General features: G+C 36.5%; 1 protein-coding gene and 1 long non-coding RNA gene across 2 annotated transcripts in view; one reads left to right on the forward strand and one right to left on the reverse strand.

The window, feature by feature from the left end:
• LOC137500402 (uncharacterized) overlaps positions 1-19,204 on the forward strand; it is a 66,830-nt gene that overhangs the window by 16,633 nt on the left and 30,993 nt on the right. The gene's annotated exons all lie outside the window — the stretch shown is intronic.
• The window catches only part of ome (dipeptidyl peptidase 4 omega), a 545,964-nt gene that overhangs the window by 3,912 nt on the left and 522,848 nt on the right, over positions 1-19,204 (reverse strand). The window contains exons 13-15 of the mRNA XM_068227167.1: positions 18,161-18,355; positions 12,550-12,710; positions 6,478-6,689 (exon numbers count right to left, since the gene is read on the reverse strand). Coding sequence (XP_068083268.1) covers positions 6,478-6,689; positions 12,550-12,710; positions 18,161-18,355 — 568 coding nt within the window. The remainder of the gene's footprint in view (positions 1-6,477; positions 6,690-12,549; positions 12,711-18,160; positions 18,356-19,204) is intronic.

Raw genomic sequence — 19,204 nt, forward strand, 5'->3', positions numbered from 1 at the left:
TGCACCCTCATATTTTGCATTAATTCACTTCCTAGGTAATGCTATTTAAAGCTTTCCACAATTTCCAGACTTCCCATTTTCACAGTGCCTTTTCCTTGCCGTTCCTCTCTTGACTTCACCATAGTCTTGCTTTTATCTGTACCAATTTTCATGCCACATTTCTCAATTTTTTCATTCAGTACAACTAGTTGTTGTTGCACTTCTTTGCTGTTCTTTTCCCAGATCACAACATCATCTGCAAATAGCAGTATCTTCATCTCTTTATCTCCATAGGCTTCCTTTGTTTCCTTTACAATTCTGTCCATGACTATAATAAACAAAAGAGGTGACAGCACACTCCCCTGTCTTAGTCCAGTCTTATTCCTCAACCATTCTGTCTTTTCAACTGGGGTCAGTGCCCTGATAACACAGTTATTGTACATTGCTTGCACCACTTCTAACATTTCTCTTCCAAGTCTCTTTTTAACCATGGTTTCACAAACCTTCTCTCTGGGGACAATATCATATGCCTTTTCTATATCTATGAAAGTCATGACCAGATCCTTTCCATATTCCCAGTTCTTTTCCATCAGCTGACTCATGCTAAAGATTGGTTCCACTGTAGATTTTCTACTCCTGAAGCCATATTGTTCCTCTTGTAATTCTCCTTCAATATTTCTTCTCATTCTTCTTTCTAATATCCTTTCCAGTATTTTAACTACCTGTGATATAAGTGTGATTCCTTTATGGTTACCACAAACTTTCTTGTCCCCTTTCTTAAATACTGGTATTATTATAACTTTTTTCCAGTCTTCTGATACACTTTAGTATTCGGTACATCCCTTGCATACCAACAGGTCCAGCAACCTTTAGCATTTCCACACTGATGTCATCCATCCCTGTTGCTTTTCTCATCTTCATCTGTTGTACCGCTAACTCCACCTCCAGGATTGGTATATCATCCTTTGTTGTTGAGTCCTCATACTGTATTGCTTCTGTCTCCCTTATACAGTTGTTCACATTCAATAGCTTATCAAAATACACCTTCCATCTTCTCTTTATCTCTTCTGGGTGTGTTAACAATTCCCCATCTTCCTTTTTCACTAGCTTTGTGATAACTTTTTCTGTCCTCTTACTTCTTGTAAGTCCATACAGCATCCTTTTACTGCCACTTACATCCACTTCCATTTTTTGTGTAAATTCTTCCTGGCTCTTCTTTTTTTCTCCTACCATCTTCTTACATCACCATTTGCTGTTGAGATGCATCCCTTTGCTTTCTTCTGTTTGATTTTGGTTCCATTCTTGCCAGGTTGTCTTCTTTTCTTTCACCACCTTCCTCACTTCCTCATTCCACCATGGTGCCTCCTTTTCTTTCACCCTTCTAGATGTCCTGCTACAAGCACTCTCTGCTGCATTAACAAATGTCATTTTTTTAAATTGGCCCACTCCTCTTCTACATTTTCCACTTCAGTAACTGGGATTTGTTGCTTCAATTTCTCCTGAAAATCTTCCTGTACATTTTTGTCTTTCAATTTCCTCTTGTTTTTTATATTTTACCAATAGTCATGTTAAATGAAGCTCAACTGGACAGCGTTCCAGTTTTCAAATACTTGGGTAGCATTATATCAAATGACAATCTAGCAAAACATGAGGTGAACAATCGAATCAATACGGCAGCACAATTTTACCACCAGGTAAGACACCTGCTGTGGGATGAGCAAATACCCATGAAAACAAAAATGACATTGTACAAGTCCTATTATACACCAATTCTTACATACCGTCTCAAAACCACAACACTGACCAATAGAGATAATTCCAAACTTCAGGCAGCTGAAATGAAATTCCTACGCACTATGATCCAGAAAACCAGGAAAGACAAAATTAGGAATGAGAAAATTAGAGAAGAAGTAGGAATAGACAATTCTCTCCTAAATAAGATTCAGATATCAAGACTGAAGTGGTTTGGTCACATGAAGAGGATGCCAGTAAACAGAACTGCAAGGAAGGAATTTGACAGAAAGGTAGAAGGAAGACGACCCGTGGGAAGGCCACGAAGGAAATGGATAGATTTAGTTAAGAGCGATGTAATGCTGAGAGGTCATGATTGGGACAAGTTGGTGGAGGAAGAATGGTACAAGGACAGGATGAGATGGAGGAGGCTCATATACCACACCCGGGAAACTGGAGATGGTTTAGGATGATGATGATGATGATGATGATGATTATCTATTTTAATTTTTTCATTTTTCCCAACCGTAATTTTGTCACCACAACTCTATGGTCCCCATTAAATGCTTCCTCTGGTAAAGCTGTCACATCCATCAACTTTCTGTGATTTGTCCTTTCCACCAAAAAGTAGTCAATTACTGATTTTGCTCTTCTGTCACCCCACCCATCTCTCGTAATTTTCCTGCTGTTTTTCTTTCGGAACCATGTATTCCCCACTATTAGTCCATTCCTGTCACAGAAGTCCACTAGTTCCTCTCCTTCACGATACTTTTTCCCATATCCACAGTCCAATGACTTCTTCCATTCCTTGTCTCCTGTTTCCAATCTGTGCATTCAGAACTCTCATAATAACCACTTCCACATCTGAAATTTATCTTTCTACATTCTCCAAAAATACTTCCTGTTTCCCATCAATGGTGCATACACTTATATGAAGTCCATCACTTCATTCTTAGACTAATCTTCATTATACTGTTACTCACACATTCTACCACTTCAATATACTCCTCCAATTGCTTTGAAATGATTAGTCCCACTCTGTTTATTGCCTCTTGTCCACCACTCCAGTATGTGTATCCTTTCATCAGTTTCTTCCTTCCGTTACCTTTCCATTTCACTTCACTCAGCCCCATCATTTCCACCTTCTCCTTCTCCATGAAGTCTACTACTTCCTCTTGCTTTCCTGTCAGGGTCATAAAATTTACTATTCCTATCCTTTTGAGGTCACGTTTCCGGAGTATCTGACAGGCTTCATGGCACGGCCAAGGTGTACAGTAGCAGTATTTGGTATTTATTTATTTATTATTATTGTGAACATGTACTCGGGGCTGAACGCCTGTTTTGTTCATTAATAAACACTATTCTGGTTTTTAAAAAAAACCACTATTCCTATCTTAATGTTGGTTACTGGCCACCCATTTCTCACAGTTCCCCCCTGTACCCTGAGAACTGCACGTCGCTTTCAGGGGACGCCCTAACTTTTTCCGGTGCTGATTGACTAGTACTATATCATGTATAGGCTATTATTATGATGGGGCTGCCACTCCCAAAGGCAATTTATACCTACTGCCAGGTGTTATTCTAGGCTGCTCCTCTGGAATACAGACGTTACAGGTTTCCCTCTTCCGCCATCGATGCTGTATGAATGTCCACCTTCTCCACCACTGATGCCGTTAGGGTCTTCACCCATACCCTGGGCTTGGTCCCCCCATATTTGTGACCCCTTGGAGAGAGGGTGTCCCAGTACTTTAAATCCCCCAGGAATTGGGCTGCCTATTGGTCCGCAAGTTGTATGGGGTATTTCAACCAGCCCTACTGAATTGTAGGGTCCCCCTATCCGCCACCTGGGGGCACACCCTCTAGGGGTTAACAGGTTCCTCCCAAGAGACCATACAGTGCTGGGATATCTGTGTTGTAAATGGGTGTTAAAACCTCTTGCTGATAGTACGTAGAGTTCACCTTCACATTATTAACAACATGGCGAATGTTTAACTTTCTATTGTAGCAGTATCCAGCAATGACCATGAAACCCCTTGGAAAACTTTAGTGGGCCGATGACCTTCGATGTTAGGCCCGTTAAAACAACAAGCATCAAAACTTTCCTGGCATTCTTTATACAACGTTTTGTCTCTAGGGCAGCAGTAAATCAAGCGGGGGTTTGTTACAGTCACTAAGGTACACCTATGCTTTGTCTAATGTCACCACATTTTGTCATCTGTCCTCTGCCAGGTAGCCCTCACACAGCTTTCTTGCGTTAGTGTGACATTCCAAAATGTGAGGCAACAGCTTGTGAACTCGGAGCTTATTCCGCTTTTCTAATTGCAGGTCTTTGCTGATTATGGTGATAACTGTTGAAATAGACATCCCCAACTTATGTGCCATACTCCTTTGGGGGAGTAGGGTTACCACCTGAGACAAGGCCCTTCACTTTCCGCACCAATTTTGGTATATGGCTGGTGCCTGGTTGTGGATTTGCCTGTGTTTTCCCCTCTGGAATTAAGTCCATTCGGCCTTTCCCCTTTTGTTTTCAATACAGCATTGTCTTCTTCTTTGATATAAAGAAATTATGTTTCTTGCACATTCCTTGGATTGCAGAATAGTTGTATTTAGCATCATAAAGGGTTGTTATGTGTCCCTCCCAGTAAGGGTCAATCTGCTTCAGCATCGTTGCGGCTAACGTCACAAAACTCTCGATACACATTCTCAGTACTGACATGAATCATTACTCTCCGTTTTGACATGCTCAAGTTGATAACAGCGCTGCCAGCAGCCTTCAAACTTGTCACTAGAGATCCCGAACGACCTTCTATATAGAAAGATACGAACATGACAAGGAACCAATGACAAGTCAGCATTGAAAGGGGGAGCAACAGAAAGAGAAGACTAGGACAAACCTGAAAAAGAAGATCTTTCCTTCAAGCTTGTTTGAGGGATGAAAGAATGCCACATTGAGCGGTTGGATGAAGACGATGATGCTTATTGTTTAAAGGGGCCTAACATCTACATCACTGGCCTCTAATGGTACGAGATGAAACGAAATGTAATAATAATTAAAATTTACCCACTGACTAGAATTTAAAAGGTGATGAAGAAAATTATTATAAATTTAAAATAATGAGTGGATCTAATTCACAATGCCTTATTTTCTTACAAAATGATTTAAACACACTGAAATTTAATAAAATAGAATAAGGCATTGCCTATGAAATGAAATCATATATTTCATTCAAAAGTTTAAAAAACACATTACAAATACACAAAGACAGACTAAAACAGAACTATAGAACAAAATAGCAGTTAAAATAAAATAAAAATTATAACAAATATAAAAATGACTTTTGAACACAATAAAACAGGCCACTGTCCCTCATAAAAAGATGATGAGGTCCACTGACTGCTCGTCATCTTGTAGAATGAGGGAGAGGGTACTCTGAAATTTTAGACTACGGTGCAGATTGGCTAGGTCTGCGCACTTCGTAAGGATGTGTACTATGGGCAGATGGCCACCGCAAGTACTGTACGCACCGGTGAGGGGCTTCACCCTTCAATAAGTAGCAGTGAGTGCTATACCATGGCCGATCCAAAGACGACATAATACTGCAGCTTCTCTCCGAGAAACCTGAAGAAAGTCTACCATATCTTAGTAGTTCCTTTAATTGTTCTCAGCTTATTTGAAAGAGGGGTGGCCTGCCATTCCATCTCCTAATGGGTCATCACCAAATGTCTCAGCTGAGAATGAATATCACTGGCTGGAATCTTGTAAGACAATGGGGGTAATGCCTCCTTGGCAGCCCAATCAGCTAACATGTTTCCTGCTACACCATTGTGACTTGCGAGCCACAAAAATATGATTCTGGTTCTAGCACACCAACACCTGGCTAGCAGGTCCTGGATTCACTGCATCAGAGGATACCATGGGAAACATGCATCAATAGATTGTAATGAGCTCAAGGAGTCAGTAGACAGCAGAAAGTGCCGATGCCCATTGGGCAGCACGTACCACAGAGTTTCAAGGAAGCATAGAGCATGTGTACACACTATAGGTTTCCAGTTGAGGGAAAATAAACCTCTTATTCTCAACAATGTGTACAAAAGAAACAAATGGAAAACTGGAAAAATATTCCATGATGCAGGCTTGAAAAGGAACTGATAAAAGAACCAAACAAGAAGAATACTAAAGAACTGTTGAAACTCAGCAGAGAAAATATGAGATGGGTAGTAGGACTGTTGACAGGACACTGCCATCTGAAAAAACATTTACATAGAATTGGAGTAATAAGAGACAATATATGTAGGAAAAAAAAAAAAGAGGAATCAGCTGAACACATACTTTTCGAATGTGAGGTGCTGCATAGAATCAGACTCTCCATTCTAGGACTTTCAGGTGAAGAGAGAGAGAAAATCAAGAAGCATCAATAAGAACCACCTGCAACTTTGTGAAGGAAGCAAGTATATCTAGGTGGCAATGACGGAAAAACATGGTAGCAAAAGATACTAATTAGAAACTAATATTTAGAGACTCCATGAAGAAAAGAAGAAGAAGGAGAAGAAGAAGAAGAAGAAGAAGAAGAAGAAGAAGAAGAAGAAGAAGAAGAAGAAGAAGAAGAAGAAGAAGAAGAAGAAGAAGAAGAAGAAGTATGTTTCTGGTACAAGAATAATCATTGTAATTGGACAACACTAATTCTTACTGGATAAACATAATATTGATGATTAGGGTGTCACCTGACATTGACTGCCTTTAACAATGATTATTATGTAGCATTTTACCTGTTGTCTAAAGAGAATATCTTCATGCTCCAAGACCTTCGAAAGCATCATAGATTGTTGGTAGTGTACATTATCATCCAGAGTGCCATGAACTAAGAAAAACATCTTGTGTCGTAGATTATCCAGCTTGTTGTTCAACTCTGACTCCACATATCCTTCTAGATTGTCCTCTACTGTGGGGAGACCCATGTACCTCTCTGTGTAGATAGTGTCTAGAAATGAAGAAAATACAAGATTAGTATACACTTCATTAGATTATACAATTACATTAACTAAGTTTCAAAATACATAGGATGCAAGCTTGTTGTTTTATATGACTGTTAATAGGTATTTCAATCATAGTCATGAGTAGGGTCCAGATGATTATGACCTAAAAATATTAGAAACATGTAAGCATTTATGACCTAAAATGTGTTAAAATTTGACAATAAATATGACTTCAAAAATTTTTGGTGATATTTTCGAAATCTTCAAAATTTTGCCGCTGTTTAAATTAACATGATATTGAAAATGTACTTTTAAAACATATGACATTCAGTAATAATAAATAAGTAACAATATTCATTTTTATTCTTATACAGTATTTTGAATTTATTTAATTACTTAATCCACAGGTAACTCTTTCACATTTTGATGGGCGATCGGAAAGAATTACAACAGCAAATTACATACATTTTAAAGTTTTCAAATGGGAACGATCTTTTATTTTCATGCAACATTGACTTGTAACAGTAAAAAGACCGCTCAACATCGCAGGATGTTATTGAGGCATATTTGAAATATGTCAGATCATCAGAATTCAATTGAGGCTCACCTCTCTGTTGCTATCTATGCATCTGTCTCTTTCTACATAGCTTACCCTCCTAATTCGCATACATATATATTTCTAAGAAAGATAATTGTAAGAAATTACAGACTACAATTAGGAGATGTGAAAAATACGTCTTTGAGACGACTGCAAGCAGGTATGCGAAAATGGAATAAAGAGATAAAAATATGACAAGAATATAAAAATTCACAGGGAAATATGACCATTATATGAAAAATTACCAGAAAATGACAATAAAGATTAAAAAAGCCAAAATATGACTTTATATGACCCATTAAATTTGAATAATTTCAGTCAATGTAGATTTTGTATTTTCCATGGAAAGAATATAAAGAAAAAATGACATGTCATAAATATCCAGCCCTAGTCATGAGATTCAATATAACAAATAACGTAAAATATTAAAAGTTCTGTCAGCTAGGTTCTATCAACATAACGAATGGAAACCATAATCAAACACTCTAACAATATTAAATTAATAGTAGTTTTGGCTGGAAATGTCAAACATTCGGCTGCTTCTTTGTGCAATGTCCAAGATTAATTTGACAAGTATTGGTGGTGGTGGTGGTGGTGGTGGTGGTGGTAGTAGTAGTAGTAGTAGTAGTAGTAGTAGTAGTAGTAGTAGTTGTTGTTGTTGTTGTTGTTTTGAACAGTCTTCAGAGTTCCCTCAATGCAACTTTCTCAGATGAGTCGTCTAACATCGTACCATTCAAGGGAAGATTTTTTAAATTTTTACAATTACTGGCTTTACATCACACCAAAACAGATATTTCTTTATTATAATTATTATTTCCCTCCAGATCTACAGTGTTTGAAACAGATAGGTCTTACAGCAATGATGGGATAGGAAAAGGCTAGGAGTTGGAAGGAAGCGGCCATGGCTTTAGTTAAGGTATAGCCCCAGCATTTGCCTGGTGTGAAAATGGGAAAACATGGAAAGTCATCTTCAGGGCTGTTGACAGTGAGGTTTGAACTATTTATCTCCTGAATGGAAACTCACAGCTGCGTGCTATTAACCACATGGCCAACTTGCTTGTTGTTAAGTGAAGACAAGGCTATCTATTGTCATGAATAGCTTGAGGCACGCTGTCTTTCCAACTGTTTAGTTTTTCTTCATGGCTAGCGATGATCTTCCCTTGATGGCCGTAAAAGATTCCAGTCGCTCTATTTGTGTATAGTCCAGCAGGTTTTTTTATCCTTTTTTATGCATGCTTAACATATGGATGAATGAAAGTCTAGTCATTCAATCTTCGCTTGTCCAACTTTCCCTAAAATATAAAAATGAGGTTTTCTGTATTTTACCAGGTTACTGTTCTTTACCATTCTCCTTTGTTCCATCAGATGTAGTACAGCAAAACTTGATAAAATATACATTTTTCATTTGAATTCATGAAATTCCTTTGAATTCCTTTCGAGTATCTGGTGCAAGGCTATAGAATTCCCTTCCAGTCAGTATTAGGAATTGCATCTCTTTAGTCTCTTTTAAGCGGTCTTGCTGAGATTACCTATTAAATATATGACCAGCTTATGTGAATGTCAGTATGAATGGAAGGATGAATGTGGTTAGGATTTTTTATTAATTCATTGTTCTGTTTTCTGAAGTTTATATTAGTTATTATCAGTGGCGCCTTGTGACAAAATTTTCAGGAGGTTCACAACATTTTTGTTCAGGTCTTAAATGTAAAAAGTAACATGCTTAATTCATTTCACTAAAAGTTCTGTGTATGGTTCCTTCTCCACCCATAATATGGTAGAATACTTATAGGCATAGATATCAAGGATAATTTAATAAAAAACCACCTATTCAATACTTTCCACGTTTAATGTGGTTATTATCTACATGATTTTATGTAGACTTATTTAGGTCAGGTACATGTTTCACCCATTATTTTGGGCATCTTCAGCCTGTATACAACCTTTAGGTCAAGGTTTGGGACCTTTTTAACCAATATAAACATACCAATATATACAAACATTAATGAACCCTTAAGATGGGTAACATAAGTTAATACAGTTAACTTTTTTGGTCCTAATCTACCTAATATGAAAAATATCCAAAACTAAAATGGATCTTCTTTTTGGTAAAGAGGATTACATATCGGGGTTTATGTGACCCCTATATCATATCATGTTCTTGACGTACCGTGTCTGTTGACAGGATGTGTTCGTCAACAATAAGTGGAGATTTGAACTGATTGTTGATTGTATTAAATTAATGTATTAAATTAACACCTCTTAACTGTAAAATGACTTACTTGTTCAATTAATACTAGATGGACCTGTCTGTTCCGGCAGCGCCTGTCTTATCAACATTTCTACTCCTGGTGTTGTACTGGTGCAGTAATGGAGGGGCGGGGCATGGAGGGAGAGTGGGGGTAGGCTGATCTATGGCCATGTGTGCTATTGCTGGAGGGAAGTTTCTAGAACCGCGATATGGGCGGGTTTAACTTTTGGCATGGTGGATGAAGCATTTGAGTGTGGAGATTTAAATAATTGAGGGATTTTGTTTTGATCTGAATTCACGATATTAATTAATCTAGGTGTTAATTCGTACAAAGGATTTTTAATTTCATTGACGTCGTTGAGATTTTTATTTTTATTTTATCACAACGCGTGCTCTAAATTTTTAATTCAATATTACTTTTCTACTTCATTACAGATATTCTTAAAATCCCTCCCAAAGACCAAGTAACACATCAACGGGAACAATATTCATACAAGACTGTATCAAGTGTCTAGGATGTCCCTTCTCAATTAAGCAGTGGCCTAAAACTATGAAACAGCTTAATATTGTACTCTTGTCAATTCCTTGACGTTACATGAGACCCAAAGTAAAGACGCTAACAGTTTCATTCACAATGTTCTTGACCAGTCTACCTACAACAATTGGTTTTTTAAATCTCCACTTGTGCATGACAACACATTTAAATATTAGTTAAGTCAAGAACACGAAAATGAAAATCGTGGGTCAAATAAGCCCCAGTTTTAATATCACCCTTTCTCAAGACTTATGATAAAAAAGAAGATCCATTTCATTTTATTTTGAACATTTTAAGTTAACCAGAATAGAACTGCCAAGTTAAAACACATTTAATTTAAATTTATATTTTCAATCTTGACCAACCTACAATCAACAATCAGTTCAAATCTCCACTTATTGTTGATGATACATCATGTCAACAGACACGGTACGTCAAGAACATGATGTGATATAGGGGTCACATAAACCCCGATATGTAATCCTCTTTACCAAAAAGAAAATCCATTTTAGTTTTGGACATTTTTCATATTATATAGATTAGGCCAAAAAAACTTAACTGTATTAACTTATGTTACCCATCTTAAGGGTTCATTAATGTTTGTATATATTGTATATAGTGTATATATTGGTATGTTTATATTGGTTAAAAAGGTCCCAAACCTGACCTAAAGGTTGTATACAGGCTGAAGATGCCCAAAATAATGGGTGAAACATGTACCTGACCTAAATAAGTCTACATAAAATCATGTAGATAATAATCACATTAAACGTGGAAAGTATTGAATAGGTGGTTTTTTATTAAATTATCCTTGATATCTATGCCTAACGTCATCTTCAATACGGAACAATAATGAGAGTTATTACTTGTAAAATAGAATACTTATAATCAAGGATCCATTTTATCCGAGACTAATCTGTGAGTGTACAACAAAACTAAAATAATTATTACTATTACTACTACCATATACTAAAATTACTTACCCTGGTAGGGTAAGGTGAGCTTCCTAGAGGGTAACGTCTTTTGTCAGGCCAGGAGATGTGTTGTGGTAAAGGTGAGAGGGGAGTGGCCATAGCCTATAAAAGGAACTGTCCTGACATTCACCTTAGTGAGGAGAATGGAGAACCACGGAAAACTATTTATTATTGTCCTCAGTTCTCTGAAAATTCTGCACTTTGCTCAGAGCCTTACTTTAGGATTTACCACTAATGCTATTCATGATGCAAATTACTACAATAATATTCACTATATATATATGCATCTACTATTATTACTACTACTACTCCTGCTGCTTACAAGCTTTCGTTTCCCTAGTAAGTTACTTCATATATGTGTCTACTACTACTACTACTACTACTACTACTACTACTACTACTACTACTACTACTACTACTACTACTACTACTACTACTACTACTACTAAAATGTTTTCATTCCTCCCCTGAAGGGGGAAACGGGCCTCTTAGACAGTGACGCCGTCTCTCAGGCCGGGAGATTTGTTACAGTGAAGGAGATGCTCGGAGAAGCTGAGAGGGTTGGCAACTGTGGTCTATACTACGAACTGACCTGGCATTCGCCTTAAGGCAGGAGATAGGAAAACCACGGCAAACCATTCTCAAGACAGCCTACGGTTGGGGCCAGCCGTGAGGTCCAGCACTGTCCGATCTCCCGAATGCAGAGGTAGAGCCATGGCCACCCCCTCCTCTGCTCGGTTGGCCAGTCAGAGTGCAGAGCTGTTGGATCACAGACCAGCCGTGGCCACTTATTTGCCAAGACCCACTCCGCATCTACTGACGTGTGTCTACTACTACTGCGAAATGTTTTCATTTCTCCCCTGAAGGGGGAAGCGGGCCTCTTAGACGGTTACACCGTCTCTCAGGCCGGGCGATTTGTTACGGTGATGGAGATGTGCAGAGAAGGTGAGGGGGTAGGCGGCCGTGGCCTATACTACGAACTGTCCCGGCATTCGCCTTAGTGCAGGAGAATGGAAAACCACGTGTGTCTACCGGCACCTGGGATATTATATCATTCTTCAGTGCTGATGAACTGGGGAAGAATTACATCTCCACTTGCTATATATGCCCTCCCGAGCTAGCAAGACCAAAAATATGGCTTCCAATTGAAGTACCTAAACAAAAGTCAGGAAACTCAATTGTCAATGTAATTCTTCCCATGTTTGTCAGCACTGAATTTGTGCTTACTGATAATTTTTGACGATTGAGTTTCCTAAATTTTATTTACCTCAATCGGAAGCCATATTTTTGGTCACATTTCCAAGTTCTTTCAAATCATTAGAAAAGAGAAGGTAAACAATTGCTAGGGAATCTGCCATCTGGCTGACAGCTCTACATGCAGATCAGTTATAAAAATAATAATTGTAAAACATGAGTTTTTGTTTTGTTGAAATTACCCATTAAGATTTTGCATAACACCTGGATAAATAAAAGCTTTATGTGTCACATAATATTTTCAAGAATTCCATACCATAATAAGCCCAGTCTGTTACAGGAGCCACAGAGATTCCACATTTGAACACTCCTTTTGTGTCCTTAGCCAGGGCCATGGCAGTACTGTATCCTCCATAACTCCAACCCCAGATGCCTGTTCTTGTTTTATCAATATATGGAAAGCGATCCTGGAGGTATCTGAAAAGTAGGTTATAAAGTTCCATTAAGAATTATTATTCAAACTTGGATTATGCTTTGTAATCATTCAAGTTATTAATATCACTGAAACAATACTTTGTATACAGGTATGCAACAATTATACCGTATTTCTCCAAACCTAAGACAACAGTTTTTTCTCAGAATCTCATTTGAAAAAAAAAAAAAAAAGGGTCGTCTTGCATTCTCGACCTAACAGTAATGAACACCACTAGCAACTACCATGAAAACCCACTGCTAGTTATTAAACCTGCGGAAATAAAGAATAATTGTGCAGCCACAAAAAAATACGGCATAACTAAAGCTAACGTTCGGCGTTGGCATGAAGAAAAAATAATCTAAAAAGCGTACTGTGCAAGAAAGGCATTCATATGATTTTACAAAGCACTTTTTAAGCCTAATTTAATTTTTTTGAAGGAAAAAGTGGGGGGTCATCTTGCATTTGGAGAAATACGGTAATTCTGCAGTCTTCTTTTCTCTTTTTCATTCTTTTTCCTGATCTTTCCTCAGTTACTTGTGGTTAGCATTACTTGTGGAATTTGTTTAGTTTTTCAGTCAGATGTGCCTTCTGATGCCAAACCAATGACAAAGGATGTATCCACTACTGCATAGCCCTGTGGTGGCTGGTCATGTGGTGTGTTATATGTATATGAAAAAATGTACAATACAGTATTAAGATAAATTTCCAGTTTCCAGACCAGAGGAATTAACCAGACATGGCTAAAACCCTCAACCCAATCAGTAATTGAGCCTACGACCCCCTAAATTGAAGGCTGCTTTGGTGACCATTTAGCCAAGGAGTCGGACGACTATACTTAGGCATTATGTATGTATGTATGTAAGATAGGAAACTTAAAAGGGTCCACCTTTTCAATACAAATAAATGTTATAGTTATTTACAACATATATTTACACTTGGAACTAGTTTCGACGCTGTTTGGCGTCATCTTCAGCCAAAATGTGGGAAATAGGCTAGCATGTAGACATTTATATTTCACAAGGTGTCACATTAGTGTGATTAAATGAGAGAACATGAAGACGCGAAGTACAATGTCAGTTTCAAAGTGGTCATCGCGTCTTCATGTTCTCTCATTTAATCACACTAATGTAACACCTTATGTAATATAAATGTCTACATGCTAGCCTATTTCCCACATTTTGGCTGAAGATGATGCCAAACAGCATCGAAACTAGTTCCAAGTGTAAATATATGTTGTAAATAACTATAACATTTATTTGTATTGAAAAGGTGGACCCTTTTAAGTTTCCTATCTTCCATTCTCAGTTGAATACGGACAAAAATGAAATTCTTAGATTTAAATGTGTGTGTGTGTGTGTGTACTTTATTTTGGTGTCAATAAAACCCCATCTCATGCCAATCATGTGTGTCAATTATTACCTCTCTACCTCCAGTATTCCATAAAGTATTACTTCATCAAATGTTAACAGACTTTTGGATCATCCTGTAAAATGATGGTGAACAAAATTGGGTAAGCAGGTGAAAGGAATTGGCCAAGCTGCATGAATAGGAATTGTCCTGGCATTTGCCTGGGAGTAAAAATGGGAAACCACAGAAAACCATTTTTAGGACAGCCGACAGTGGGGTTCGAACCAAGGCCACATTAGATAGACAGGCCAAAGGCTCAGACCATGACGTGTCACAAAAGTGGCCCACATTCAGCATGGCAGTGTACGGCCCGCTCTCACTGTCACCATGATAATGTTCATTCATTGAATCTTAATGATATAATTGAACATGCCTTCAATTGTGGTTTTATTTAGGTTTGTGTAATACATGAGTTTTATGCGGGAGGGGGGGGGGGGTGACTGGCAGGGCAGTATATGTACATTTCTTTACATAAAAAATTAAACTGACATTTGTCATTTGTAACGGAACATAGTTTCATGTAAAAAAAAAAAGTTGTAATGTTGTTGTTGTTGTTGTTGTAGTAGTTGTATAAAAATAGTTGTAATGTTACTAGACAAATACATGATAGCAATTCACAACAATAGTCTGGAATCTTTCTTAGAAATTAGGCTTCAGCTTAAAACTTATCTAACAATTTCCAAGGTTTCAGTTTATCAATTTTTCTTTTCTTTGCCAGTTTATGGGTATCCTTACTTGAGGATTTCTTCTTCTTAGTCATGAGTTTGTCTGAAATAACTTTTCTATAGTTATTCAATATGTATATACATTTGTCAACAAAATCTTTAAAACTACTACTACAATCACTGCATGTTTCAAACATGATGTTTTCATTTTCCAGAACATTGTTGCCAAGCAAAATCAGAATGTTTCTCTGAGAATCCCCATGTAAAAATATCAATTCAAATTGATCACTTATAAGTTTACCAAATAATTTAAATTGTGTAATCAAAATGTTAACAATAAAATCTGGTGGATATTTCAAAGCTCCCCTGTCGATTATATTGAAATAATAATTGTCCTCTGATTTCAACACATCTGATGTTACATTATCATTATTTAAAAATAAAACATCTTGATAACTTATACATGTACAATTTTTATAATTATTTTACAAATATATCCACCATTATAAACAAGACCTAACAAAATGTTTCAGACATTATAACATCATTTAACTCATCTACGACATCTTCAAAATGTGATATGTCTGTAGGTTTAAAGCTTTTATAATCTGAACTCTTGCAATCCACATATTTACTCAATGAAATATCATCACTAACAGAGATGGCTGCGTGTTTAGCAGAGTATGCATTTATTACCGTTAGGGCTTTTAATTTTTGTTCTGACTCAAGGATATGTTTCACTGAAATATGGTAGCAGGCACCAGTCATTTCCCTGTACTGCCCAAATCTAGCTTCTAATTCATCAGTTTGAAATTTCCCTAACAATACATACTTGAATGATAAACTTGTTTTCAAGATATTTATTAACTCCAAAATAATTTTTATAGTGTGAACTAAGGCTGTTTGAGTTTCATTAGTAAGTTTTCCATGACGACTCCCTGTTTCTTGTGTGATCTCCCTTTGAACGGACAGATTATCCCACCTAATTAACCATGTTAAAAACATGCACAGAAATAAAACATTGTTGTCATGAATCGAAAATATTGCGTTACAATGAGGGTCGTTAAATCTATCACCTTTGAAAGCAGGCTTAACATTAACAATCTTCTACCACTGAAGAATTATTTCTAAAATTACAACTGTGCTTTTAAAATCATTTGTATTTTTTATTTTATCAAAGTGTTTTAAAGCGGGGACATTTTTCTCATGGAACAGCTTAGAACAAAGGTTTACATTTTGTTGCTCAAAAGAGGTTGGGTACAAAACTTTTTGGTTCAGGGCAGGAGCAAGTTTAACTACATTATTCTCCTCTGTACAGCTGTTTAAGTTGACCAACACTAGCAAAACATTTTTTATCTGCCTCAGGGTAGTCAAAGTCAGGGAACACGAAAGTTTGTAAGTTATCAGCTTGATTAAGCTAGTTATTTCTTAAGCTTTTAAATACATGAACAGTATCAAACATCACAAAAATCTTTTGTATTCCATCAAATGGGTTTTGAAAAGTGGTTTGTAAATTGCTTTTGCACAGCTTTTCAAACATTTTTCTATTAACACTGTTATTATCAGCAATTATGCATACTACCTTATAACCTATATCTGTTAATACTTTAAGGAATTGCAAAGTTAGTTCTTCTAAGAAATGTGATGTTAGGTTCTTACATGGAAACAAACCAACAACATTTTTATTTTTTAAAAGAATGGATGACAACATAAATGTTTCTACAGTTATAGCTAATGTAGTGTTATTTTCTCCACTTTTACTATAAAAACAACTCTTTCTACCTTTCCTCCTTTATAGTTAAGCTCAGGTTTCACATAGACTTTATCCAACATCAAGTTCATTTAACAATTTTAGTTTCCTTTTCAAGTAATTCCAATGTGAATCATCTATACCTGAATTTCCCGTGCCTAGTTTTGCAGCAAAAGACTGTAAATACACAGGGTGAGGCATTGTAAGGAACGTTGACTGTCTTATCTTCCTATGCACCCTAGGAAATGCAAAAAATATTGAAACATAGTATACAGGAGTAAGACATTTTCTTTGCAAAGGATAAATTTAATTGTTTCTTGTAAAATTCTAATTTATCAGTAATGATACAGTCATCAACTTCATTTTCAATCTCATCGATTATTTTTTTCACAATTTCTATTTTTTCACAGAGAGTCACTTTTGAGTCACAAGCAGGACTAAACAGGAAGTTATATATACTTTTCAAATTTGATCATTTTAATATCTTGCCCTCATCACCTAATGCATGTATATCAGGGTTATCATTCATGAAAATATCATGTTTTATAGCTTTAAAATCAAGAGCCAATTTTCAGAATATTTTTCTCAGTCATATAAATTTTGAAAAACAGAGACTTTGGCTGTCAAAATTGACACAAACTTTGTCAAAATCTAATTTGCATTTAATACTGAAATTATCCTTAAAGTCATCAAAGTCCTTGATCCTGTCATCTTCTTCCTCAGCTTTCTTTCTTTCTTTCTTTCTTTCTTTCTTTCTTTCTTTCTTCCTTCCTGTTTTTCAATTTATTCTTGTCTTTGAATAGGAATCTTTGCTTGGTGTTGGACAATTTTTAGACAGATTGGCAGGCACATTTTCAAACTTAGTAGGAATAACATTATTTGAGAGTTTTAAATGGTTATGTTTTACAGTTAAAATAGACCCATGAGGTTTCTTAACAGAATCCTCCCTAATTACGAAACATTCGATGAAGTGTTTTATGCACACAACTGAGCTTGCTGAAAGGACAAATTCAGTTTGATGGATGGCTAAAATCCACTTTTGTTTCTGAACCAAGTCAATAGGAAATTTAAACACTGAAATATTAGGCTGTTTTGATCTACAGTTGCTTCTACAACCAGGTACACCACACAATGTGGGCATAATTCACAATGTTCACACATGTTTAAATCATTCAACGCCATTGATAGCCTCACTGCTGCAAGGTTCAGATCAGTCACTGGCAAGAAGTGAAGCGGCCAGCCACTTGTGTGACACAGCGCCCGAAGTGGAGGGGGAGCCTTATGGCCTGTCTATATAGTTGGCCTTGATTGAACTCACCATTTCCCGAATGTAGAACTTGGCTCCATAGGCTTAGTGTGTTAACAGGTGCGGCCACTTCACGCAGCAAATATAATTCTGCAGTATTGATCTATTCAACATGTTTGAGGGGTAGACTGGGTTTAAGAAGAGATCTAGTATCTTCATTCTGCCTCACTGTATCTTCTGAGAAGTTTATTCATTTCTATTACCTTCAATTTAGACCGTCTACATTTAGCATACAAACTACAAATTGGAAAATTGAGAAATAAATTAGCTACAGCTGCTGTAGATTTGGTACATAAGTTAAAAGACGTTCAGCTGTCCTTTTACCTTGTCACATTTACTTGATCATCAATTTCCACTGAGCCAAGTCGTCGATAGCCAGCGAACAGCATTCTATTTCCTTTCAGTCCTGAACCTCGGCCATCTATAGCTGCATATATGATGCTCTTATTTACAGTAAGGTATGTACTCCAGTCCACATTGAAACGTTGAGTAACTTGGTAAGAGTCTGGGCCACCATACCTGAAAAAAAAAAAAAAGTTAGATGTTATTAATAAAGGTTATTTTAACTTGAAACTATAATTATATCTTGTTGTATAGGAAGCTTAAATGAACTTGTAACTCTTCCAATTTGAACAAATCATATGATTTCTGCTAGTCATTATGAACTAATTTACTGCTTTCCAAAAAAATAAAAAACAAATCTGCTTTGCACATTTTATTCAAGTGTTCTCTATAACATTAAATTTAACTTACTGCTTTTTGTTTTTCGTATTATAAGGTACACTTTCTGACACAAAAACTCTTGTACAGAAGAATCAATGTCAAGCTTTGTTTACCTCATCCTGTGCTGTGGCCTTTTGTAATAAAATACAGTATTTCTAATATTGCTGTGTCCTGTGGGTGAACGGTCATCAAGAAAAGATACTAAGGACAAAGGAACCGTCATTTTGAGATTGTAAAATTTGTTTCAAGAATTTATGTGAATTAGAAACTGTTCATTAGAATAAGGTTTTTTGGACTCTCGACAAAGACATTACTGAAGAATATATTGAAAGTTATTTTTTTAAATTATTGTAACTGATGGGTATGAAGAAGAAGAATTACTGAACAAAATTTGTATTATCATTTTATATTCTGTACATCAAGAATTGTAATTTTGAAATGTGTTTGAAAAATTTAAAAGGGTCTTTATTTTTGAGCAAGCCTATACCGCATGTGCAGTTTCCACTGATGAAAACTTTTGTGTCACAATTGAAATGTTCGAGAACTTGCCAGTTGCTGCTACAATTGCTAATAAACTTTTGTAGTTCCATTGTATTGGAAAATTGACAAGTAGTGTAGTAGGGAAACCCTAGAGACATTTTTCTG

The sequence above is a fragment of the Anabrus simplex genome, chromosome 4, assembly GCF_040414725.1.
Source record: "Anabrus simplex isolate iqAnaSimp1 chromosome 4, ASM4041472v1, whole genome shotgun sequence".
In the NCBI taxonomy this organism is placed as follows: Eukaryota; Metazoa; Arthropoda; class Insecta; order Orthoptera; family Tettigoniidae; genus Anabrus; species Anabrus simplex.